The sequence below is a fragment of the Amia ocellicauda genome, chromosome 2 (genome assembly GCF_036373705.1).
Source record: "Amia ocellicauda isolate fAmiCal2 chromosome 2, fAmiCal2.hap1, whole genome shotgun sequence".
Classification (NCBI taxonomy): Eukaryota; Metazoa; Chordata; class Actinopteri; order Amiiformes; family Amiidae; genus Amia; species Amia ocellicauda.
The window spans coordinates 10,388,279-10,414,095 of record NC_089851.1 but is presented as its reverse complement, the minus strand read 5'-3'; the positions used below and the strand labels follow the sequence as shown (position 1 = coordinate 10,414,095).

Here is a 25,817-nt window from a genome sequence, read left to right as displayed (position 1 = left end):
GGGGATCAAATACTTTTTTCCCTCACTGTATGTCTATGACTATCTTATGGACACATTTCTATGAAATTAAATGGATGGCTTATGCTTGTCCCAGCTGAAGTGCATCATGGGTATTTGTATCTGACAGTTATGTCCATCCCACAATTGTTAACTTGGTGATAACCGAATGCCCACCTCTCATGCAGACCCTTTCTTTTGCTCCATTGTATTTAATTATGTAGATCCTTTCTTGTTCTTAATGCTTAAATTCTTAAATCTGATTAGTCTATTTTTAAAACATAACCATAGCCATTAAAAGGTAAATGGATGGAAACAGGTTGAATTCAATTAAAATCCCACAAAAATAAAAGCAATAAAGGATATAAAAAAATAAAGGAAAAGATGTGAGTCAATAGCATTTTCAAACTGTTTATTCTTTATTCTGGAGAAAGTACCGTAGTTCTTTTAAAATCTTTACGTAAAGCAGTTCAAACATAATGTGAAAGTATGCATTGGTCACAGGACAAAAATCCAGCCTCTGAAATTCACATAACTTAACAAAAATAAAAACAGAATATTTTCTTCGGCTTCACACTCCATAATAATTTATATTAAAAAGTATGAACAAAGTAATTGCTATAGGTTCGTAACTGTCCAACAGAATGTGTTCAGAATACAGTACAAACATTGATATTATTTTGTATTGCTTAAGGTAATCTTAGGTATCAGTCTACTGTGCACTCAGCAGTAAGGCCTGCAGTTTGGATTCCACATTATTCACAGGCCAAACTGCTGGCACATTAAACAGCTGCTGCAGTTCTTCAGGTGTATTAAGCCACATTAAATCTCTTTCAGGATCAACTATAGTCATATGTTTATGTAAACAACCATATATTTCCTTATATACAGTTTTTGAGTGTTCTCACTTCTTGTGTTGTCATGTGCAGATCTGTATGTATTTATAATTGGATTTATTTATAACGGAGCAATTAGCATACTAGCATAGTGTTGCTACTGGTACAAAAAACAACTGCAAATGTTTTTATATATATATATATATATATATATATTACAAAGTACCTTTGGAAGATACTGAGCACTTACTCTGTCAGCCAGAACAGCTAACTACATTTATTCATATAGTCATACTTCAATTTAATTTTTAATTGTATTAGTATACTTAGCAATTATTGCAAATATGAATATAACATATGTACATACTTTCTTTAGTAAAAAAAACAACTTTTGGCTGCATGAAAGGAGCTTGATAGCTAATGTGGTATGACACTAAGAGTTTCTACATAAAGGAACAACCACAATAAAAAAAAGGAAAATACACACTCCAGGCATTAAAAGATAAATAATGATTGAGCTAATGTTAATGAACAAAACAAAACACACACACAACATATATGTTTATACGTGTGTGTGTGTGTGTGTGTATGCATGTATGTCTCCAGATTCTTGTAAACAGCCATTGCTATTTTAAGTACCTTGTTTCAGAAGGAAACATATGCAGCAAATCAGTTTTCAATTAAAAACAAAAATAATCCAGGATATGAAGTCCTTTTGGGTTTCAGTTCAATTAAAAACAGCATCAGACCTCTATACAGAGATTTGTCTGTTCAAAGACCTAACCTGGAAGAGCAAAGTCAATGCTGGATGGGGTTCTTCATCCAAGAGCAACGTCTCCTTGGTCAAAGCAATACAGGCAGCAGTTAATTCGATTCTCATCAACAACATATACAGTAAGTAAGCTGCCAGTCAGTTTGGCTTTGGGTATTTGCCTTGCATTAACCGAGCTCACTTATCCATTTATTCACAGTTATGGTTTACATTATTTAGGTCAATATTGTTTTAGAGACACAACAGTGTTACATCTACAGCCATAATCAATGGGCAGACAAAACATTTCCAATGCCATTACAAGAATCATATTCTACACAGCTGAGTTTTTATTATTGTAAATAAAAGCTGTGCATGTCATTAAAGGTTAGCTTTGCCCTTACAGATACATATTTGTCAACATAAAACTGGCTCCTGTTCTTTTAGCTCTCTGAAAAGCATGAAACCAATGAGCAGAAACACGAAGACACCTCTTCAACTCTCTTAAATAAAGCATATATTTTTTATGTTTAAAAAAAAATCTAAACAATTCCCATTTGAGTGCATACATCCACTGTGGACATGTTTTTGCTTCAAAAGGCACTTCGGCAACGTACAATACAAATTTTGGAGTAAAAAAAGTCAAATTTTATCAAATAAGTTAACATCATAAAAGTGTGTCGTTCAGAATACTGTCATTAACAATAATAAAAATGTTTTCAACACTTGTTTAATGCACGTGCATGGAAAAAATGCTTAAGACTTATGCAGAAATAAAACTATTGTCTTTTGTTTACTTCTTCACCATATATAATAAAATAAACATATTCAGTTTTGATGGACTAAAAGGTCCAACGACGTTAAGATCTTCAATGGAATGTTGCATAGAGCCGTGATAATTGTTAATATTTCTGCGCCATGGGCACTTTCACTGTCTTTATTTCTGATATATGGGAGGATTTCTGAATGATACAGCTGGTTGTCCCTGATACACTGTCCTTCCCCTGTGCAAGGTTTGTCAAGGCCATGGCTGCGTTGATTTCTTTCCAGTATGTCTCATCTTTGCCTCGTCCCTTTTCCTTTGATGCGCTACAATTAAACACAACAGCACTTTCAGATTGTGTGTACAGCAAAGCCTTCTCTTTCTGTAAATATATGTAAAGTCTACAAAGAAAATGCAGAGTAACATGGAAGGAATCTGTAAAAACACTCACTTGTCACATTTACTTGATCCATGTTCCACAGTCTCTGAAAGTACAACAGCAAAAGTTAATTTTAAACGTACAAAGGTCAATGAAGATTTATTATGGAAAGTGTAGCTTGTGAAAATGTGTACATGGGTTTATTAAAGAAACATGTGTTTCCTTGTTTTTCTTCTTGATTTTATGACAAATAAAGAGCCTCCAAACAGTCATATCATAAATGTACTTTTTGGGCCATTCATCAGCAGATGCTTTCCTACTGTGCTGAGAGACGGAGACATACACTTAATACTAATGAAAACTCCTTCAAAACCACAATCTGCTGTGGAAAGGTCTGTGGTTAAAGGATGGATACACCTGCTTTTTGTACAAGGAAAACAGTGAGAGAGACTGCTGAGAATGAAGAAACAGATTTACAGGAACGTTTTTATAGATATATTAGCAAGTATGTTTGACTTTTACAGAAAATGAAATGATCACTGACTGGAGCAAAGAACTGCCCATTCGTCTTTGACATGTCTGCTTCAGGAAAGGAGATCCACAGAGCCGACTCTTAAATAATGGCAGCAGACCATCATGGCTTTGCCAACATGCGAAAGCTGCTGTGAGCATGGTGTCTTGCCAAGCTGGAAAGAGTTCTGAGTCTGAAATATTTGAGTCCAAGGATAGCAGCTCAGCTCTACCCAGTGATGATGACACTGGCTTGGCACCCGTGACACACATTAAAAAGAACAGAGCATCTGGGTTTCCTGCTCATAACACTGGCGGCACACCCTTTACATTAACAAAACACAGAGTAAGTCAAATGATCGCTTTAAGGAGGGAAAAGCTAAATATACAGTTTCTCTGAAATTGAACACGATTTCTTGTCACTTGTATTTGTAAAACGTTTAAATGTAAAGACCGAAAATCAAGACTCCAGCAGTTAACGGACACTTTGATAATGATTTCTTGATTAACACTGAAGTGACTGAAATGTCCCTCCTGTACTCAGAAGGAAGCCCATTTAATCACACTGTGACCCCCCAGTAATAGCAGGTACAAATGTGCTTAATTGTGGTTATAATTCTGACTGGAAGAAAACATAATCTTGCCAAAAACTTAAGCCAAAGCATAGTTGAGGTTTGTAGATTGATATTAGCATGGGGGGTCAAAGTTTAGTTTTAATCTGGCTTTGAGATAATCACTGTTCGTTGGGAGAAGATAATGCCTAAAGGGTGTCTCTTTTATCTGTTAATTAGTTCTCCAAAGAGTGATTAATATACTGTTGTTCCTAGTGCGTTTCCTAGAACATTTGAAATGATGATGATTAGGAGGATTTGATCACTCAGATGGAGAACAGCTGCATTCGTTTACGCTCATCGACCTCTTGGTAACCCCAATCCACACAATAGATAATGACTGAAAGAGAGAGCGGCACCACATTTCCTCATAATAAAAATGAAACATGTTTGGTTGATTTAATGAGCTCCTGTCAAACCGTTCAATAGCCTGGCACCAGCACTCCCGAGTTGTTTTTGATTCGAAGTTCACTAATTTCACAGTGAAGGTCTGTCTTTTATCCTGCTATTATCTCTCTATTTGTGTGTCTGTAAACTTTTAAATCATTACTATATTTGAAAATCCTAGTCCTTCAAAAAGGAGCTTGCCGGTTCCTTCATGTCAGAGCCCTTGTTCAGGACCAAAATCATGTCTGATTGTAAATAACGGCTGTGGATGTCACTTCGGCTCAACCTCCCGTTCCCGGTACCACGAACTGGCCAACTCACAACAGGCATGTTTTTTTAACAGTATGAAATACTCTAAAATGTACAATCTAGACATCCAGAAAAAACTAGAAATAGGCTTCAGCTGTTTCTATTTGAGTGCATTTCCGTTTTCAACTGGAAAAGGTACTTCAGCAATACACCTAATAGGTTAAACCTCTCACTCTCCACTAGTTGGAAGCAACGACAAATTCACACCCTTGATCTCGAACAGGAAGCGGGCGGCTCTCAACTTTCCATTGATTATGTCACAGTAACAACCCAGTGGCAGTGACAGCAAGTTTGATATTGGTTACATCATTCCCTGTTACTTCATATTTCTTAAATAATAATGATTTTAGTGTGCACAGTCATTGTAAAAAATAACAACATATCTCAGAGGAAGATTAACTATCAAGTTATAAATACGAATAAATCTGCGAGATTCTCAAAGCAGAATCTGTGTCTCTCAGTAGCTGAGCAGCCAGGATTGGTTCACATGATCCATCGCCTGCAGGTGCCTTTCGGTGCCTGTCGGGCAGAATGACTTCATATGAAAAGTTGCTTATGGTTTACTTTAGATTGAATATATTCTTGTAGTACAGCCAACGCAATTTAAATGTTTCTGTTGGTTATGCAAAAAATTCCACAGGCCATTTACATGCTTGAAATGATGACTTTTGGTTTTGTTTGTTTGTGTGTGATTCTGAATCCATCAATGAAATATACACCGATCAGCCATAACATTATGACCACCTGCCTAATATTGTGTAGGTCCCCCTTTTGCCGCCAAAACAGCCCTGACCCGTCGAGTCATGGACTCCACTAGACCTCTGAAGGTGTGCTGTGGTATCTGGCACCAAGACGTTAGCAGCAGATCCTTTAAGTCCTGTAAGTTGCGAGGTGGGGCCTCCATGGATCGGACTTGTTTGTCCAGCGCATCCCACAGATGCTCGATTGGATTGAGATCTGGGGAATTTGGAGACCAAGTCAACACCCTGAACTCGTGATTCATCAGACCAGGCCACCTTTTTCCATTGCTCCGTGGTCCAGTTCTGATGCTCACATGCCCATTGTAGGCGCTTTCGACAGTGGACAGGGGTCAGCATGGGCACCCGGACTGGTCTGCGGCTACGCAGCCCCATACGCAACAAACTGCGATGCACTGTGTGTTCGGACGCCTTTCTATCAGAACCAGCATGAACTTTTTCATCAATTTGAGCTACAGTAGCTCGTCTGTTGGATCGGACCACATGGGCCAGCCTTCACTCCCCACGTGCATCAATGAGCCTTAGCCGCCCATGACCCTGTCGCCGGTTCACCACTTTCCCTTCCTTGGACCACTTTTGATAGGTACTGACCACTGCAGACCGGGAACACCCCACAAGAGCTGCAGTTCTGGAGATGCTCTGACCCAGTCGTATAGCCATCACAATTTGGCCCTTGTCAGAGTCGCTCAGATCCTTACGCTTGCCCATTTTTCCTGCTTCTAACACATCAACTTTGAGGACAAAATGTTCACTTGCTGCCTAATATATCCCACCCACTGACAGGTGCCATGATAACGAGATTATCAGTGTTATTCACTTCACCTGTCAGTGGTCATAATGTTATGGCTGATCGGTGTATATTTCTCTGTGAACTGTGTTTGGCAAAAAGTTAGAGTGTTGTTATTGTACGCGTAAGTTGTCCTTCACATATAAGCCGCACAACAAGTATTTCATAGCTCTTGAATGATAAAGAGGATTGAAATTTAACCTAGACTTTGAAAAATACCCCTGTCTATGAAATGATAAGACTTGAAAAAATTGGTTTATATTGTATTTTGTTGTAATAATCACGGGAGTCTGTATTGCAATTGTGCATCTACCGTGATACATAGAATATTGTCAATGTTTCCATTACAAAAAACAAATATCTTATTTCCTTACAGTATTAGTTTAACCCCAGAGAGATGTGATACAAGCCTTACAGGCTTCAATATAACACTGGGTGCTTTGATTTTCCATAAAAGGAGGTTTATGGTGTTATTTAACAGGACACTGAAACTCTCATGTGAGAGGAGACTGAACAAAGTCCACAGTATTATTTTAAGTAGCACACATGTCAAAATGTATTTCAGTGCAAAATGGGTCAAGCAGTATTCTAAAAAAAACGCTTTCATTTTAAACGTACTCAGAAATTAATTTACCTGACAGCTGAATGCTGCAGTGCACTAAATCTGTGGAGGCCCAGATTTGGCACTAAGAATTATGTATGAACTTGATCACAGACAGAAATAAAACTTAAGTATAAGATGGAAAATCTCATTTCCAATCCTCTTTACTGAAAATATAAAAAATCGTTTTTTAAGATTATATGTGTCCGAAAATTGTAAATAACATAATTAAATCATTAAAGATTGTTCAGTATTATCTCTCGTTTTTCATTCAGCTGTAGCAATACCTTGGTAAGGCACACAATGCCTATGGTTTAGACTAAGACAAACATAAAACAAGTAAGAATAGAATTTTTAACCAAGCATATATTCATACACAAACTGTTATCAATCATATTAAACATCTTAATTAACAACATTAAAATAAAGGAACATATAATCAATTACAAAAACTATTAAAAATAAACCAGATTAAGAACCCTCTACAGTCGACATAATGAAAATCCTAATCACAACTAATGAATCACTTCAAAGTGACTATGGTAAGGATCATAAATAAAATTAAAAAATCCTAGGGCCCTATCATACTAATGATAAAGAGATTGTATGATTATTTATTCCCCTGTTCAAATATTGCATAAACAAAATGAATTCCATGTATTATTTTAGCTATTGTTGTTTGAGCAGTTGGTTGATTTAAAAATATACAATTATCCTTGTTTGCTTGTTTGCTTTCTTAGGCAACGTGCATAAACTACATTGGGCTTCATTCCTTCTCAAGTCTAATCCCTAAGAGCTAAGAGCAGATTGTTCACCACTCTGCTTGCACCCAATCCCCCCCTACACACTTGAGTAACAGTGACTGAAGATGATAAATTGCCTGCTGTTTCCAGCATCTGTTTTCATGCCTCTGTGCTGGATGAAACTCATTATTAGACTTTATTAAGGTACCTACCGCATTCTAACACTGCAATTTCCATATGACCTTCCTGGGTATCTTCTCACTAAGGGCTGTGGTACTGTGTGAAGTATCTGGACTAAGCTCAACTCTCTCCCTAACCACAGGAATAACAGCAAGTAACGAGCAAGTTAGTAAATTTTTGGATGACAAACTGGGTACCCCCAATTTAAGGTGTTCTCTAAGCAAATTAATATAAAGTCCAGTGGTAGCATAAGATGAATACCATAACCCAGTTATTCACTGTACCACCACTAACAGACTAGAAACTGCATTTTCTAATAAATGGTCTGCTTTTTTATCATGTCAGGAGAGAGGGGTCTGTAAACTTAATGACGGCTTGGCACATCACAAGTCTGGCTGTTCCCTTGCCAAGTAGACAAATCATTCCTGAGCCATCACCACAGTGCCAACGCCTCCCAACTTGAGTTTTCTGCAACAGTTTTCTGGTCAGCTATGGTGAGTGAAATGAGTCACCGCTTTCAGAATAAAACAAACGTAACGGAACACAAATACAGTGAGCATAAAAAGTGCAGGACAACCTATTGACAGCATCCCTGTTCCCTGCTTGTCCTTCTGTATTCACATTCTGGATCTTGTTGATAAATCAAATGCAGAGTTTATTATTTTGTAAGATTCTCATGAAAGTTTGGTGTTGTTATCCCTAGTAATGTGTTTTAAATATTATAAAATAACAGCTCCTATCAGAAATCCCCCAAATCAATTACTTCTGTGTTCTGCATTCATTTCTGAATAAATAAGGTGGCTCACATATGTGAGTCAGTACAAGAGTTGACTTAAATGAGAATAAAGTGTCATATATTAATTCAAAGTTGTTTCCTTAACAATCGAAGAACATTGTTGTTGTTTTTTTTGGGGGGGTGGGGGTTGGCATAAATGCAGCTGGTAACGGGTAACGGGTAACAGATTTTATCATTCTAATATCCACTGCTGGTTGTAGATCAGCCTTGTCTTTTTCGGCAATTTAGTTTTTTCACTCAAAAAACAATCAAAGTCCACTATTAGATGAATGTGATTACACACACTGAAAATCCCATATTCAAGATCATAAATAACTTATTATACTGAAAAAATGGGGCCAGAGTGTCCATCATCAAAGCCATTAAAGCAGGTCTTGAAATTGCAACACTGTGTTGCACACTTAACTCTTTTCGGCGCTGTCATCTGACTGGAGAAATGCCAAACACAGCAGTTAATCCCCAGCTATGCAGAGATTTCCAAGGAAAATTATGAAACTGCAACACTGAAAGTGCAGGAAATCTACTCAGAATGGAACAACAAGGTTTAAATTAACATCGATTGAGCAACTACATTCTTTCACTTTTTTTACATGGTGTTGCATCAGTGTAATTTAAGTTGAATAACACAGTCCTGTTATAATGTTAAAAGTTGAGAAAAACAACATATGTATTATGTTTATGCATAATTGTGAATCATATATTACCCCTAAATTAAGTAGTTAGTATTAATCAATGTAATGAGATTTTGTGATGGGCTGCCCTGCTGAATCAGTATGAATTATAAAGTAAATCTGTTGTTACAGCCCTACACTTTAGTGTGCTGCTGCCATGTAGTCCTAAACACCAACACACTGCACAAGAGTGAGACAGCCTCACAGATTAGACCGACAGTGATGTACAAATCCTTACAGCAGATGGTTGGCCAGGATATAGTTATCACAAGTCTGTACATTTTTGGTCACAGGATAGTAACAATATTTATATCTAAAAAATGATAAGTAAAAGGCTTTTCATTGGTATCATTTATACAACGACCCAGAAAGGTTTAGAACACATAAATTGTTCTGGACATACAGGCAACATAAAGACATCTCTGATAACTTTTGGCAAGATGTAGTCTATTTCTAATAAGCTCACAGCAAAAGTATTTCACAGCTGTGGCTGCTATTATCTTTGTAATTTCCTATAATATTCATACTCTTCATTGTGGCTCTCCTTTCAAAAGCCAACTGACAGTTTAAGATCGTCCTTGGTTTCCGCTCTTCTCCTGTTTTTGAATAGATTACACAGGAGACACTGAGAAACAATGTGTGATATTAAGTTCCATGAGGCTTCCATTTTTAAAACGCAGAAAATCTGTTCACACACACACACACACACACACACACACACACACACACACACACACACAAGATTATATAAATATACAACTACTAACTTATTCTCCAAAGGAATACATAAAAACGTATTAACAACTTTTCAAATATAATCTCAGATGGTTTGCAATAAATCATAATGTCATGAAGTTTGAATGCAGATCCTATGTAAACAGAAGTTACTAGGTTGTTAAGCATTTTCTTGACTAAAATAGTCTTTCTGGAGCTGAAACCAAAATGATATGTTTGCAATGCAGTTTCACGTTGCTCCATTATGTTACAATTTTGTGGCATGACCTTGAAGCACTAACACAAATCAACAACATTCAGACAAACACCCCTGAAATTTCCAGCTGTTCATAATTAGCTTAATTTACCATTTTATAATTAAATTACCACATGTCATTTTCTTGCAACACTTAAGAAACTTGTGCACACAAGTGGAATGATTTATAAATACTTCAATAAAGACATTAAAAAAAAACATTTATCAAAACCTATTATTTTTAAAGTCTGTAATACACAAAGACAAAGTGTGTCAAATAACTGAAATATTACCATACACATAATAGTTTTAAAATTTCTAAAATGGAGACCCTGAGAGATTAAATTGGTAATATATGACTGTGATGTACATAAAAATGAATACATACATAAATAAACAGAATGTATATTTGTAATGCACTTTAATGCTGTTATTAGTAGTAGTAGTAGTAGTAGTATCCTATGTAAATATGCATGAAACTGTCCAGATCATCTAAGTACCCTTTATATAATGAGATCATTGATCATGTTAGACATCACACATAACCTCACAGAATACAACAAGTTCCTCCATATTAAGTGTATCAATATGACAAACAAAATTATAAAGCTGATGTGTGACAAACGCAAATCAGAGTTCCTTCACCAGGCGAGGGGCATGAACAATGAAGATATTTTGTAACCTTCCACTACCAGCCAGTCAGCACAGTAAGAGATCCTTTGAGGAAGCTGCAATGAATGCTTTAGGAGAAAGTTGCAAAACTGCCTAATTGCCAGGGCTCCCCTGTTCTCCCTCAAGTATGTCTACATGGTGCCAACCGACAGCAAGACACAATGCACGTGTGACTGACAGGTGCACAGAGCAAGGAGGACAACAGAACCAAGCACAGAAAGGATTTCATTGCTTATCCTGAAAACTTTCATCATATTTTGTTTCAGGGAACATGATGAAAACACTGCTGTGGTCTTTTATTAACCTACTTTCACTGCTACTACAGGCCATGTTTTTACTTTCTCTCTCTTTCATTAAGATGAGTTTCCAGCAATAATAAAACACATTTATTCCAAAGGTCACCTCCTGACACTGATGTGACATAAAAACCTTTGCAACTTTCATATTCTTTCTCAGCTGTGTTTACTTGACAGTGCCTGTTTTCAGATAAAATATAGCAATAATCTACCCTTAGATAAATATTACACAGAAATGTGGATTGTGAATCTTGGCAAGTGTCATTTTTGGAACAGATTTCTTTCTTCTTCCTTATTTTGCAACTGTGGAAAGAAAAATGTAGTCTGTCCTTATTCTGGGTTTCTAAGATGAGGATCTCCACGCCACGTGCTGATTGTCCACTGGCTTACCTTGTGGCACATTCCCAGCACAAGCACAAACACAACAACGTTTTTGAGTTAAATCTGTATTCAGGCAGCTACCAAAAAGCTAAACTGTGTGTTCCTAGTAAGATAGTTACAAATATCTACTATAAATCCTACAAAATATTTTACACACTATTCACATTCTACTTGATTTATTTTAAACTGAATATATTTGCTCTCACTCAAAAAAACAAACTACTTTATAACAAAAGACAATGTAATCTAACTGTGACCAGAACCATTAGCAGCAATCAGCCATCTTAAAGGGGAAAAAAAAACTTGTACATGAGTAATTAATATGTTCAGAATTACTGTAATGCTTTTTTTTCCTTCCCCAAGTCCAGTAAAATACCTGATATTTGAAATGGCAAGTGTAAAACAGTATGTATGCTTTCTCACTTCCATTGAGCCATGGATTTGAGCTGGTTTGTATAAAATGTTTCCATTTAGGGAGATGCTTTTGAGCACTTTTTAAACAGTGAACAATTCTCCAGGATTCAATAACTGTCTGGCTCTCGCTGTGACCTAATTTGAATGGTTCTTATGAGTCTCTGTTGCCTATTCAACACTACTGTTTTCATTTCACATATTTCTAACTGAACTATGTGTTAATTTTTTTTTTAAAGTAAATACTGCAAATTACAGGTAAATTATATATTTGTTGATAATTATACTGAATCAGAAGTCCAAGTGATAGCTCTGGAGTGATATTTTTAGTAAAGCATTTCTTTGCAAGTCTGTTATCAGTTATGCCACGTACTTGCTGTAGCTTATGTAAGACTTAAAAATAAAACATTTAACTTTCACTTATTTTTCTGAAAATTAATTTTAGTAAGCTCATTCTATTGAACACTGAATTGTTCAGGTCCCCAAAGTACACAAATAGTGGGACAAGGCATTAATGTAAAATATGCAATTACAGGGTTACCTCCGAATCAGGGAAAATATGGTCAATTGTGAATTGTAGTCAAACTATACCTCAAGTGATTAGCATGTAGAGTCGTCCTTTTCTACAAATATCTGCAATTTTTCATTTGCCCGTAAATAATTTTTTTGATCAATATTGTCAAGAATTATTTTATTTATTATGATGTATATCACACCAAATGGAATAGAATATGGTTTTGAGCAAGAAGAAAAACATAGAAAGAGATTCCTAGCATTTAATATCCCATTAAAGGATAATTTGGCATAGAAAGCCTGGCATGTGCAATGGAATTCTCCAACTCCGTGTTTTCAATGAAATTCCCTTCAGGACTTTTTTTAAACAAAGGCCTTTAGTTTTCCGCTGGAAAGACAAAGAAAATCTAAACCCACCATCTCCTGCCACATGTCCGATTAAAACTTCCATTGAAGTTTGAGATTGGCATTTATTATGTGTATGTTGGAGCCAGTTTCCATTAGCCACCAATTGTCCCATTAATGTAAATTTCAACCAGCACACTCCCGATAATTTGGAGTGCCAATTTGTTTAAGCGACTGAAAAGTGAGGCGGAGGTACACTAATTCAAACCATCGGTGCCATGCACTTGGAAAGTTCAGCTTTCTTCAAACCAAGAAATAAAGGTCTGAAATTTCAGACGTTCGGTAATTGTCAAAAGACTAAGCAGTTCCTTTACTGTAAAAATATCTTGGAATGTACTGAGGACAAAGTTATAGAGGAAATGATGCAAAATAAAGATTAAATGATTTTAGCCATAACAAGATGGCATGTATGTATTAGATTTTTCTTCATTATATAAGCATTACTGAGACGGGCTTTAGTTTGAACCCACAATTCATTGCTCTCTGAATGTGCTGTGAAGGGAGCAAAAGTGTCAGCACACTCTAACGTAAAAACGATGGCTGATATGCTTGACTTCTATACGTATTAATTTGATTTTAAAGAAAGACAAAAGCACATAAACATTTGTAGCCCTACTTTGATAGATTCTAGGCAAGACATCCTATTTTATATACTGTTTGATTTCAGTGTCGTAAACAGCCTGCTGATGTTGTCATTTAAGGCATATTCAACTCTATTATAACAACTGTCAAGCAGAGGAATACTGTATTACCAAGAGTGAGACAATGTACATTAAGTGCATCTCACTCACAAATAAAGCAGTCCTATCCAGATCAGTATTTTCAATACTGAGCTAATTATTCTAGGAGTATAACCAGCAGAATCAAAGCCTTTTGTAGCATACATGTAGGCAGAAATTCTACTTTAAAGGTATTCTATTTAAAGAAGGTCTACTTGTTCCATAAAGATATGCTTGTTTTCCTGCCTCACACTGTCCATTTGCTATGTTACAAGCCTGTGCTCTAGATAAATTAATTTAAAAAACTGTAAAAGAAGCACGAAATATACTGAGGTGCCAGTAACATATTTGCACACGGGAGCTGCTAGAAACTGAATATTCACACAGGGACTACAAGTATATGCAATTTTTGTTTTTAGGCCTCAGTACAAACATCCATGTTTGTCAGGCAACTGTCTACAGCCTACAACTTCTTCCATCTTCCAGAAGAGACACCATGATCATGCAGATATACTTCTGTCACCGCTATGTCAAAGGCCTGTTACACTGCAGTCCGTGTCTTTATTTAGCTGTTCTGTGGAATGCCAGATTAGGTCTCCATTGAAGAGCAATGCCAAATCATGACAAAGTAGATAACTGAATGCAAAGTGCAAGGCTTCCTGATTTCTCATTGCATTAATCATCTGGTCAATATACTGTACATTCAGTATCTATTATTATTGAAGAAAACAAACTAGACTTCCAATACACAAACACTGCACTAATCTTATCACACCTGCTTACTTTTTGTAACCACAGAGTGTAGCAGAGGTCAGAACAGGAAACTTTCCACTAATCATTCAAATAAAAGGAAAAAGAACAAGTAATAGTAGTAATTATATAAATGGAGCACTAGAGGCTCATGATAGATAGCTATGAGCTGTGAACCCAAAGCCAGGATGACACGTTGAAAATATAAGCAGAAACTTACCGGCACGATAAACAAAATTTGCTTCAGTCTCAGAAGACGAAGGCGAGAGTAGTTCTTCGTCATACTCGTTAGAGCTAAAAGATCCTGAATGGTTTCTTTTGCGCGAGTCCATGACGGCACTGGACACCATGACGTGGCGCAGAGAGTCGTTGAGGTACCGGTGCAGTAAACTGCTCTTGTATTTCGGTGGCGACACGTAATCCTCACTGAGAGACGCGTCTGCCCTCAGTCCAGTGCTGACAACGTTGCCTTCCTTCTTAATGACACTCTGGTACATGGGCTTATTGAACTCAGCGGTGCTTGGCTGGGTCCGGGATGGATTCTCGCCATCTGTAAGAACAGGAAGCAAAATAGGGTAAAAACAAAGAGCATGGATCAGGAAATACTTTTCAGAGCTGACACATAACTACTGAAGACTTTAAAAGTTTACGTTTCTGCTCTGCTTGGAAGTGGGTGTGGAACTCTTTGCCCTTCTTCATTCAGTGTGAAAAAGGACCGAACTGCTGAGCATCAAAATGCAAATGACAAGACTATGCTGCCAATCTGCACTGATAAAATATCAGACAGGAGAAATATTTTGTGTTATATGTTACATAATACACATTTTTCCTCCATTGAATGCTCACAGCACAATGAAACACACAGAGTACGAACCCCCCCATACTCCCCGTGAAACCACACGCCCCCCGTGGTCAGTTCTACTGTGCACTTGGCTGCTGGAGAAAATCCTTTGAGATGCCACAAGAACAAAAGCCGCTTCTTTGATATCCCACTCTGCCTGCATCAATCAAAACAGTGCTAGGGTACTGCTGTGTGACATCTGCAGGACTCCTAGAAATTGCTTCCAGGTTTAGAAAGCGCTGTCAGGCCCTTGACATTTCTGAGTGACGGAGCCCACAGAGCTCAGAGAAACTCTATCTGGAAACAGCAGCAGAAAGTTTGAGCTAGTCTTTTGGAATTGGAACTGCATGAGGGCATCGTCAGGGACATGCCTAAGGTACTAGTCTGGCTGCGACAAAAAATAAAATAAAAACTGGTCATAAAGAATGAAATAAAAAATGCTTTATAAGGTTTAAGCCTGTATGATACATGAGTAGAAACATCTATTCTGAAATGCAACAATTAAACAAACACAAACTGAACACTTGCAGCCTGATTTCCCTGAAACCCAAGGGATATCTCAAGTATGTGAAGTAATCTGAGCCAGTTATTTAATGGTTTCAAACATTGATGAGCAGGATACACAATATATGAACTAACAGCTTTTTCAGTCACCCAAACCTTGCCTTTAAACACTTCTACATTTTCTGTTTTCAGTTTAACACCAACACAAAAAGAAACAGGAAAATGCTACTAGAAGCTTTTAGAGAGAGAGACTGGAACACAGTGATGAGTACCTTCTGAACATGTGTCTTCACTGCTCACGCTTAGCCTCTCTGCGTTCCCCTGAACGTATTTGTTATATAATTTAATGCGTAAAGCCCAGCTTAGGTCAGGTTGTCTTACAGTATTCTTCAGTCTCCGTCGGGCATTGGCAAACCAGTTAGATACCTGCAAAATACAAGAACAATGTCTATAAAATGAAAGTGTCATGAGCACTTTCATTCACAGTAATAACCTAAAATGCTTACCAACCACAGCAAAAATAAATAAAAGTCCTCATGAAAATGTATACTGAGCTGCTTCACGATTGCCAAATTCAGGGCATGAAAGGAAATTAAATTACAGAGAAGGACCAATATTTTTAATCCCTCTGATTCACTCCATGGTTATTGTGACCATCAAAGACTATTGCCGGACTGTTTGATATTCACTGCATTTTGCACTCTTGTGTTAATGGAGCGTGCCTTCTGGTGATTTTTTACGGGAAGAAAAATCCGAATCACTGTCAAAGTCTGCATTTACAGTAAAGTTACCATTTCTAAGCCAAGAGAATTTCTTTGCCTTCCTCGCGGTGGGTTTGCCTGGTCGAGCCAGCTTTTCAGTATGCAAAACGTACCATTTTCTTCCATACATCCCCACTCTACTGCTTTGGACATGACATGCAACGCGATGAGTGGACTTGGTTTTGAACCGTGAGTACCTGACTGAAACTCCCAGTCACAGGATTCAAACTGAAAACTGAAATCTTTCAACAGGTCCCATGCGGATTACAGGATCAATGTGATGTCCTGTTCTGATGCACTTGGAAAATACACATTGTTGTAATGGCGCTGGTGTTGAATTGTAAAAACAGAAGGAAAAGACGAAGCCAGAGAAAACAGTGCCACTGTCGCTCATGCAAATATCTGTGCCATTGTTTTAAAATACACAGGATCAAAATCTCCTCCATTTAGTCAGCCCGGCCACACACTCCACGAGCATATCTGAATAAGGCTAACCAGAGAAAGAGATAGTGAGTGTGACCTTTCTCCTCACCTCAAATTATAAGGAAAGATGTATAATCCTTACTGCTGATAGTGAGTTAGGTATGAGGAGCCTGACCACACATTCATCACATTCCTCTGCAATGTGCTCATACGGAGACACAAACTATCTATTATTATAGACTATACAGAACATTAAAAGCCATTTGGATGGATTAGTGAAAGGTTGTTCAAAAATCAGAAATGCTTGCCCAGCCCAACGAGATCCACTGCAATGTCTCAAGATATACAGTGATCTCCCCATGCTAAACACAATGCCTCGGCAGAGTAGTCACCCCTCGTCCCGGTTCACCGTGTTTCAAGTCATTTGGGTGCTGCTTATACCAGCTTGCCATAAATATGTTTTAGTTTACAGTAATCGACATAAATTATCGTTATGCAGTGGAAGGATATAGCAATTTGTGGTTTGTACATAAAATAACTTAAATCTCCTTGAAACAGGAATTAAAAAAAAAAGTTCTAACCAGAAAAAATATTTTTACAAAATAAAATAACATAAAATAACACTGCCATCAAAAGGTTCAATACCAAAAACAGCCCAAATCATCTTTCCAACGACACTCGGTGCTTAAATGGGGCCCTGCCTGCCTCAAGTTTATATAAACTCCAAGAAGTCTGGAATATTGATTTAAATCTGTATTATAAGCTATCCATTATTTTTTATTTTAATTTCAATTTCAATTAAATATCAACAGACCTGTTCACTTTGATTCCCATTTTCCACAAGTTACAACTTCAAAGATAATTTTGCTGTAATTTCACTTTAGATTTTAAATTAATTTATAACATTGAGTAAATAATATTGGTTTGATGGTCTAAAAGGAATAATATATATATAAAGGTTCGTCTCTTCACTTTATATTTGTAAGCACAGCTTGTCCTCGTTAAACAAAACAATAATAATTACCTCTCTAACACTGTATCACATGCAGTTAACTTTAATTTTCCAAATGTGTTATTTTTCCCCTCGTTTATTTCACATGAAAACACTGAAAATAATATATATACTCAACATGATTCAGGAGAAAACATTTTTAAAGGTAACAATGTGTAACTATAGTATATACATTAATTTGCAGCTTATTCGGGATCTACATGTTTGTATAACAACTAGCCTACTGTTATTGTGATAAAGGACTATATCTCTGTCCATCTTTATGATTCATGGTGATCCATCTTACCTGAACTAAAGTCATCTGTGAGCCAAGTGCCAGGAGGATTTTCTCAGTTTTTGTCGGATAAGGATTATCTCTGTGTTTGTAAAGCCACTGTTTCAGAGGACGAGCCATATCCTGCAAAGCTTGTCGTTTGTGTCTCACCTTTCCTCCACTCTGACGGGACCTACAGATAGAGAAGAGAAAATGCGTCCATCACAATGCACAGAGTAACGGAGATCACACAGCACCACGAAATGCCACCTCTATCATTAATTACATAGCCAACATGCTTCACGTCTCATGTTACAACATAAGGTGCATAAATTGGCTTATTGCACATGAGAATTTACACAAAAACACTCAATGTATTTTTTTTGTATTATTGTAAGTGGTAGTAGTAGTTATTCTGAATATAGTTAATACTAAAGTGTATATTCATATTTTAAAGGTTTGTCACAGTCACGGGCACTTGCAGGGTGCCGTTTAAATTGGGATTTTTATTGTAAAAATGTGTGTTGTTAATTGACTACAAGGGATATACTGCAGTCTTTATATGTTACAAATATATTACTATACCAGAAAATGTATTAAAGACATTAGCACCCTGGCCTTAATTTAGCCTTTATAGGCTTTACCACATAAACAAGTAGCCTGTAGTATAATAGCTTCACGTAACACAAACATCTGTAAATAAATATTTTAAAATATACACAAACATCTGTCATCTTTGCTGTGTCATATACATTTCAGATAAACTTGAGCAACCCTCGCCCAGAGTCACAGAATTGATTAATTCTACTGGAGATCCAGTTGCAATCCTCATTCTCATAGTTAAATAGAGAGATTAAGACATTGTGTTTCAGAAGCTGGGTTACTATCCCAGACCAAATTCAGCTAGTTTTCTATTTGTGTGTGTAAAAATAAAGGTTTGCATCATGTATTCCTCCTTAGACGTGATAAACCCTAACTTATTCTTCACCTTTGGAGTAATTCATTTTCCCATCCTGTGGAGTTTGCCCCTCTGCAGCACCATTTCTGCACCCGTAGGTGTCAGCGTAGAGCTGTGATAACTCGCCTTTATCTTCTGAGACTTGCAGCAGATGTAATATATTTCCTTCTAACCCCAAGCCTGCCCGAGGTTCATGTTGTACAAATATTTTCCTTGTAATCTAGATCTGCATGAACAACCTAAAGAACATTTTACTCCCTGTACCAGCTTTCAGTGACACACACCTCCTATTTATATGAATATCCTTTATTAGCAGGCCTAATGATACTCCCTGAGAAGCGGCACCTAGTTACAGTCATTGTGTTATCCTTCAGTTTCAGCTTACACACACAGCAGTACAATAACTTCAAGACAGGCGAAGGCAGTGTAAAGGATGTTTACTTAGTCTGACTTATATTTCATACAGAATCAAGTAAGACGTGTTGTTGGTTTAAATCGCCAAGGATTATAAAGCACTAGGCCTACTGTACTGTCTGCACATACAGTGTCTGTGCAATGTCAACACCCGGGGCAGTGACTGGCATGTGTGTTTGATTGTGCTGAGGGATGGGAGAAATAACACATGACATGATACCTTCAATATTCAAAGCCACTCAGCACACATACAGGCGTGTGTTTGACTGACTGGACCTCACAGGCAGCTACAGGAGCTCTGCTCTTTTGGCTATTTTTAAACGACAAGAATAACTTAGCGTTCTGGTATATTCTCGCAGGTTGAAAATGTAAAATTGTAAATGTAAAGTTACATTCAAAAATAATGTTGTGAAAAACAATGTATAAGCTATCTTTTCACGTGTTTCTGTTACTTTAATAAAATACTTAGGCCTTCTTAAGTGAAATCTGAGAGTAAGAAAGCCAAAGAATCTTTACACAAATAATTTCATAAATGAAGACCGCCCACTAAGTTCCTCATATATATATATATATATATATATATATATATAATGTTATTTTTATTATTATTTCAGACTAGCCACAACATGACCTTAGAAATAGGCTATAGGTGATGTATCACAAATGCTGATAAATGCTATCCAAATATAAGTACACGTTTACCCGAACATAACTGCAAATTTAGACAGGACTTATTCGTCAATAATATATCTAATAAACAAACACATACATAAATGCATAAACACGTACATATATAAGTAAATAAAATGCAAGTTACAATACAGATTTTACAGTATTTTATTTGTATTTATTTATTTATGTATTTATGTATTTATTTATTTTAGACAGGATAATCCAGTAATTCACAATTGCCACTGTTTTACAGGGAGTCCTGGGTTTCGTTTATTTCTTGTCTGTCTGTTTTAATCCTGTTTTATATTTGATAGCCTATACACACACACACACACACACACACACACGTTTAATTTTGCAGCGGGTAACGGGGTATTTAATTTGTGACAACAGCTCACGAAAACAATCTGAATTGCGCACATTTGCAATAAAATGCGTTTTTGTCAAGCGGTCCAGCCGTCGTCGTGCAGCGGTTATTGAGGCGCACACGTACCCGGACCTCCTGTGTCTGCTGCCGGAGCTGTCCTTGCCTGTGTGGCTGCTGGAGATGAGCTCTGGATGTTGACCATCGATGACTTCCAAATAGTTCCTGCTGCTCCTTTCCACTTCTTTCGCCTTTTCCTCAAACAGGACTTGAGTGCTGAGTTTATTAAACACGATGGTGTTCATCTTTGGTTTTGTAATAATATATTCCCTCGGTTTATTCTGTGCGCAACTGAGTGGAGCCGCAACACTGTCTCCTGTTAAAGTTCCTGCGGGGGGAAATATATACATTTGAAACTGGAGACAGGATAGTGTGATTTATTTAGTTAAATGTGGGTTCATGGTTGAACATATGCGTGTGTATAAACAGACCATTAGGTAACAAATACCACGCACACCGTTTTTCCATGTTCAAAATTAAAAACATTTTAATGCATAGATAATATATGGCTCTAATGCCCACATTTCGTAACACTTGTAGACTACAGTGTAAAGACAGCAGTTCATATATCAAATGCATTGTTCATTTAGCAAGAGGCAAACAAACCCATCAGTTTAATTCTTGAACTTATATAGTTATAATGAATATGCTCATACACTGATTTAAATGTCTGCGCGGTGTATGTCTATTTATGTACAGCCTATATATATATATATATATATATATATATATATATATATATATATATATTTCATGCACCGAGCTAGTAAAGCAAACACTAAGCAAAGAAAGATGTTTCTCTTGACTTGAATGCCAATGTTTTCCACCTTGTTGACTCAAGTCTGCAAACAACTCGCTCTTTTAGCACTTAAGTCTTTCCCCGGGCTCTTTTCAATGTCAAATATGCGAGCACATTGCTTGGATGCATTATGTTTCATTGCAGCTACGAATGCATTTTCTATAGCCTATATTATATCTACATGCATTGTACAGTTGTATAACTTCATTGTAATGTCAATCACGACGCACTCATTATCTAATAATAGCTGCACTCTTCATCCCAATGCGCTCTGCTGTACAGAGAGAAAAGAGCAGCTGCTGTGCGCTGACCGCTGCGCATCTACACACACAGCGCTAATGCACAGCGAGGTTTTGCACATGCTTACCTGCTCCGCGCCCCTCCTGCGTGTCTCTGTGCCGAATAACCCCGCTGCCTGTTTCCCATCCCCGGCTCACATGTTCCCACTTCCAGCTCCTGCGCTCAGACCGCACGAACCGCGGCCGCCTCTGCGCTTTATCCCCCCAGCCCGGGACCCCGCGCCCGGGAACATGAATACGGCGCCCTGCTCATGTTTCCCAGCTAGGCGGCGCGGCCTGCGAACATAAAGCTAATGCCGTACGCCCGTTCCGGGGCCCCGCAGAGGGAGGCTACTCGGCTACAGCGCTGCAGTGTTGCTTGTTAGTCGCAGCCTGGACCACTTCCAGCAGCCAGTCAGTGGGACACAGCGGTACTGTGCGGACGGCGATAGAGATGCTCATTTACACCTTGGGCCGGATTAAATCAAATAATAGCAAACTACAAACCTGCACATCATAGTGGTTACATTTATGATTAGAAGAAATAAAATCTTAATCAAAATGATGCCGCAACTGAGTACAGTGCTGTAGTTTTCTGTTAGCGGGTGGGTCACAGTTTTGATTTAATCCGGCCCCTTATTGAAAGTGTGTTGCTAATGAAGGCATCTCACTATTTACTGCATCACTTAGTGCTTTAGTAAATGCCTTGTAAGTCAAATGGATACATCAAGAGGAGGACAGAGGCTTAACTATCTCACATGAATAACTATCATTGGGAAACCATGTGTATTGAGGAATATGCTTATATTATTAAATTGTCTTAAAAAAAAGAATAGTAGCCTTATTATCCATTAGATCAACTACTCATTCTTCAACTCTACAGCAATAACACACCATTATAATGCCTATATATAGAACTATTGGAAGACTAATTAAAGTATGCAAAAGAAGCAACTAATCTCGCAGGTTTGGTATTTATACACGACAAGACACACCTCAAAATAAAGAGATGCACAAATACATCGATCTGCAAGTTGATCAGATGTGTTTTTGATGGTCCTATTTTTCAGGACATAGCTCGTTGTAGTTAGCTGAAAGGGAAAATTACAACCGATTTTCAGCATCAAGTTGGTATTAGTTATTTATTCACCCAAATCCAGGGCCAGGTGGGTGTTTTTGTACCGTTTTTATAATAATGTGATTATTTGTACAGGATTAAAAGTTTGGTGGGAAACTATATTTAGGAGGTTACAGAGTAAATAGAAATTTAACAGTATTTAGCTGCAATCAAAGTGTACGTCTAACTCTAAAATAAACCATTACCAGGTACCGACACCTTACAATATTTAAGAAACATCCCCACTCATAGTGTGATTAAAAATAAATGTTGTCATATCATTCAATATTAAGCCTATTTAATCTATCTATCTATCTTTGTCTCCCAGTTATCCGAACAGTGCGAATAAACAGTGTATAGGCCCACACTATACACTACAAATAATACTTTCTCTCAACAATACGTCGCATCAATGCTAACACTTCAATAATACCATTGTTTTAAACATTTAGCTTTTTAACGCACAATTTAGTAAAACACACTTTACAATACTTAATGGTGTGGTTAACCGTTTTTAAATGAGTGTTTACACAAATCTTATACTATATATTACACAAACTTTAATCATCATCATAATCAGAAAAATAACGCCAATTAGTTGTTTTGTTTCTTAAGGCACAAATAATGGCATTAAAAAAAGAAAACAGTGCGAAACGGAGACTATACGAACCAATGCTTAAAATAATATTACAGCTTGTTAAAAGTCAGAAATAGAGAGGAGGTGGAATTTAACACATTAGCTCAAAAACGGTTTCAGTCCTCAGTGTTTTATGAACCGGTGGTTTTATCATCTTGGTCAGTGGTCAAACTCAGTGTGTGTGAATCAGTGCTGTGCTGTATAGTCCTGTAGATAAAGGGGGAATATAAAAAACACATGAATTCGTCTGCATTGTGACGGGGGTAAGTGAGAAATCCGTCCAGCGACATTATTATTATTATTATTATTATTATTATTATTATTATTATTATTATTATTTATTAATAGAGTAGTAGAGGTAGCAGTAGTAGAAGTTCTAGTAGTAGTAGAATCTGTACTAGGCTACTACGACCATTAGATTTAATTGTTAATACTTTGAATAGTAAAGTAATTCTGTTTGCGAAATTTATTATTTTGAAAATTATTATTTATTTACTTCGAACACGTTTAAGTACTGTAACATTAGTTTTTAAGGAACTCAGATGTTCTCCTGGAAGATTGGAGCTTTTATGGATGCGTGTGCTGTTTAGGACTCTGTACTATATCCTGAATTTGTCTTCAATATAACAGACACCCCCACGGCGTATTTTCAGGGAAAATGCATGGCAAAAAAATAAGCTAAAGAAAAAAAAAGCTTTGAGCGAGGATAGGCATAAATGGTCAGGTTGCCTTGGATGTGCCACCTATGTAACTGTGAATTTGTGACGAACAAATTATTTTTGTACTTTTTGTATATAGGCCTAGTTGTATATGTGTGTGTGCTATATAATTAAATACAATACATGAATTATGATTATTGCTGTTTTTAAAACATTTCTTACATGTTTAATTGTGTGTTTGTGTGATGGGGAAATATAACAAATATTCCACGAATTGAAGTGACATATCAAAATCACAACAGCAAACTGTTCTTTCCTTATCACATCAAATGTACATTTTCTAACTATAGCCATCTAAAAGTGTGATATTATATATTATTAGGGAGTTGTTTGCATTTGTATTGCTTAAGTAAAATAACATGTTTACACTGTTTACACTGTTACACAGCTGTGTCTGTGAGTAAAGATTTGTTTAAAGAATGCTTTCCATTTTCTTTAGAAAAGCAATTAATACATTGTTTGGAAATGTGTCCCTTTTAATATCAAGACGAGGACAAGACACATATAAAAAATACTATGGATTGAATTTGTCAGATTTTGTCAGTTTGTTTGACATTTAATAGATTCAGCGTGTATGTCTTTCCTAATCAGTTTCATAAAGAGAACATTATATCAGTTACATTTTTGAGCAGAAGCCTAAGCAAATTCTGTCCCATCTATCTTTCTGGATGATGTTCGCTCAGACTCAGGATCGGGCATCCCACGTGTCATGTCAGTTGCAAGAGCCAAAATATAGGCTTGAAACACTCCGTCAACTCTCTGCGGTTCACTCATTCGCATTCCATGAAAATACAATGCAAACATGAATGTCTACAAAATGTCTATAATCTCATCTATATGATTCACAAATCATGATGCAAACTTCCAGTTAATACTGTATCAGCTTTTATGGAGAACTATAGAATAAACCATGATACCTTATATTTTACTGGAGGAGCCCTGCATTGTCTTTAAGTCTGAGTCTTGTTCTGATACTGTCAACTGTAATAACTATTTCAGAGAATCAAGCACAAATGGCTGTATTTTAAATTTCCTCAGAATCTTAACTGGGTAGTGCATTCCTTCTGCCATAACAGACAGCTTGCATATGGTCCCAAATTGCAGCCAATTTGATTGTAATCAGTGCATTAAATGGGATTAATAAAAGGACATCAACAGTTTATTTAAATGAGGCCCCAGCTCCACATGCATTATAAAAGGTGGGGATGTTACAGGTGCACATTTGACACACACCGCGGTTTTCATTCTGGCCCCAGAGAAGAGGAAATGTGTAACTTTTTGGCTTGTTTGTTTGTCTGTTTTTAAAAATCTGAATCCACTCCAAGAGCATGGCCTAGACCAAATCAAAACTTTGACCTCCCCACAAATCTCAAATTACAATCTTGTACCCAATCATGGTTTGTTTTATTGTCAGAGGCTGCTTTCTACAAATTATAAATAAAAATTGGCTACAAGTGTATAATTTGTGATTCACGGGTAGGTCAACGTTCTAATTTGTTCCAGACCCATGTGTTGATTATAGGCATTCACTACATGATCACAATCAAATCAGATGACTGTGGATAGCCACTTCTCCTTTAAAAAAATATAATTGGTGCCATGCTTTCATTGCAGTGACTGTGGCAGTCTTGCTAATTTATTTATTTATTTAGTTCATTTTATGTTTTGTTGATACTTAAAAACCTGAACATATACATATACAAGTAAAACAAAGCAAGACAGTTCATTAATGTAACTCATAGAACATATTACTTTCAAATTGTGATGGTTTTATGTAAGCCCATAATTAGGAATCACTGTAGTAATGGA

General features: G+C 36.9%; 1 protein-coding gene across 1 annotated transcript; it reads right to left on the bottom strand.

Moving 5' to 3' along the window:
* Nucleotides 1–394: 394 nt before the first annotated feature.
* mkxa (mohawk homeobox a) lies at nucleotides 395–21,787 on the bottom strand. Its single transcript, XM_066717918.1, has 7 exons — nucleotides 21,625–21,787; nucleotides 20,528–20,786; nucleotides 18,024–18,183; nucleotides 15,814–15,967; nucleotides 14,417–14,746; nucleotides 2,799–2,832; nucleotides 395–2,673 (listed from the first exon to the last, which is right to left on the bottom strand). Exons 2-7 carry the CDS (start codon nucleotides 20,701–20,703, stop codon nucleotides 2,487–2,489), a joined length of 1,041 nt encoding a protein of 346 aa, XP_066574015.1. The 5' UTR covers nucleotides 20,704–20,786; nucleotides 21,625–21,787; the 3' UTR covers nucleotides 395–2,486.
* Nucleotides 21,788–25,817: the final 4,030 nt, after the last annotated feature.

Coding starts and splice junctions, on each gene's coding strand:
- mkxa (XM_066717918.1), bottom strand. CDS start 20,703: ATGAACACCATCGTGTTTAATAAACTCAGCACTCAAGTCCTGTTTGAG. Junction 15,968..18,023: donor CACAGATGACTTTAGTTCAG/GTAAGATGGATC, acceptor TGTATTTTGCAG/GTATCTAACTGGTTTGCCAA. Junction 2,674..2,798: donor GGATCAAGTAAATGTGACAA/GTGAGTGTTTTT, acceptor GTTTAATTGTAG/CGCATCAAAGGAAAAGGGAC.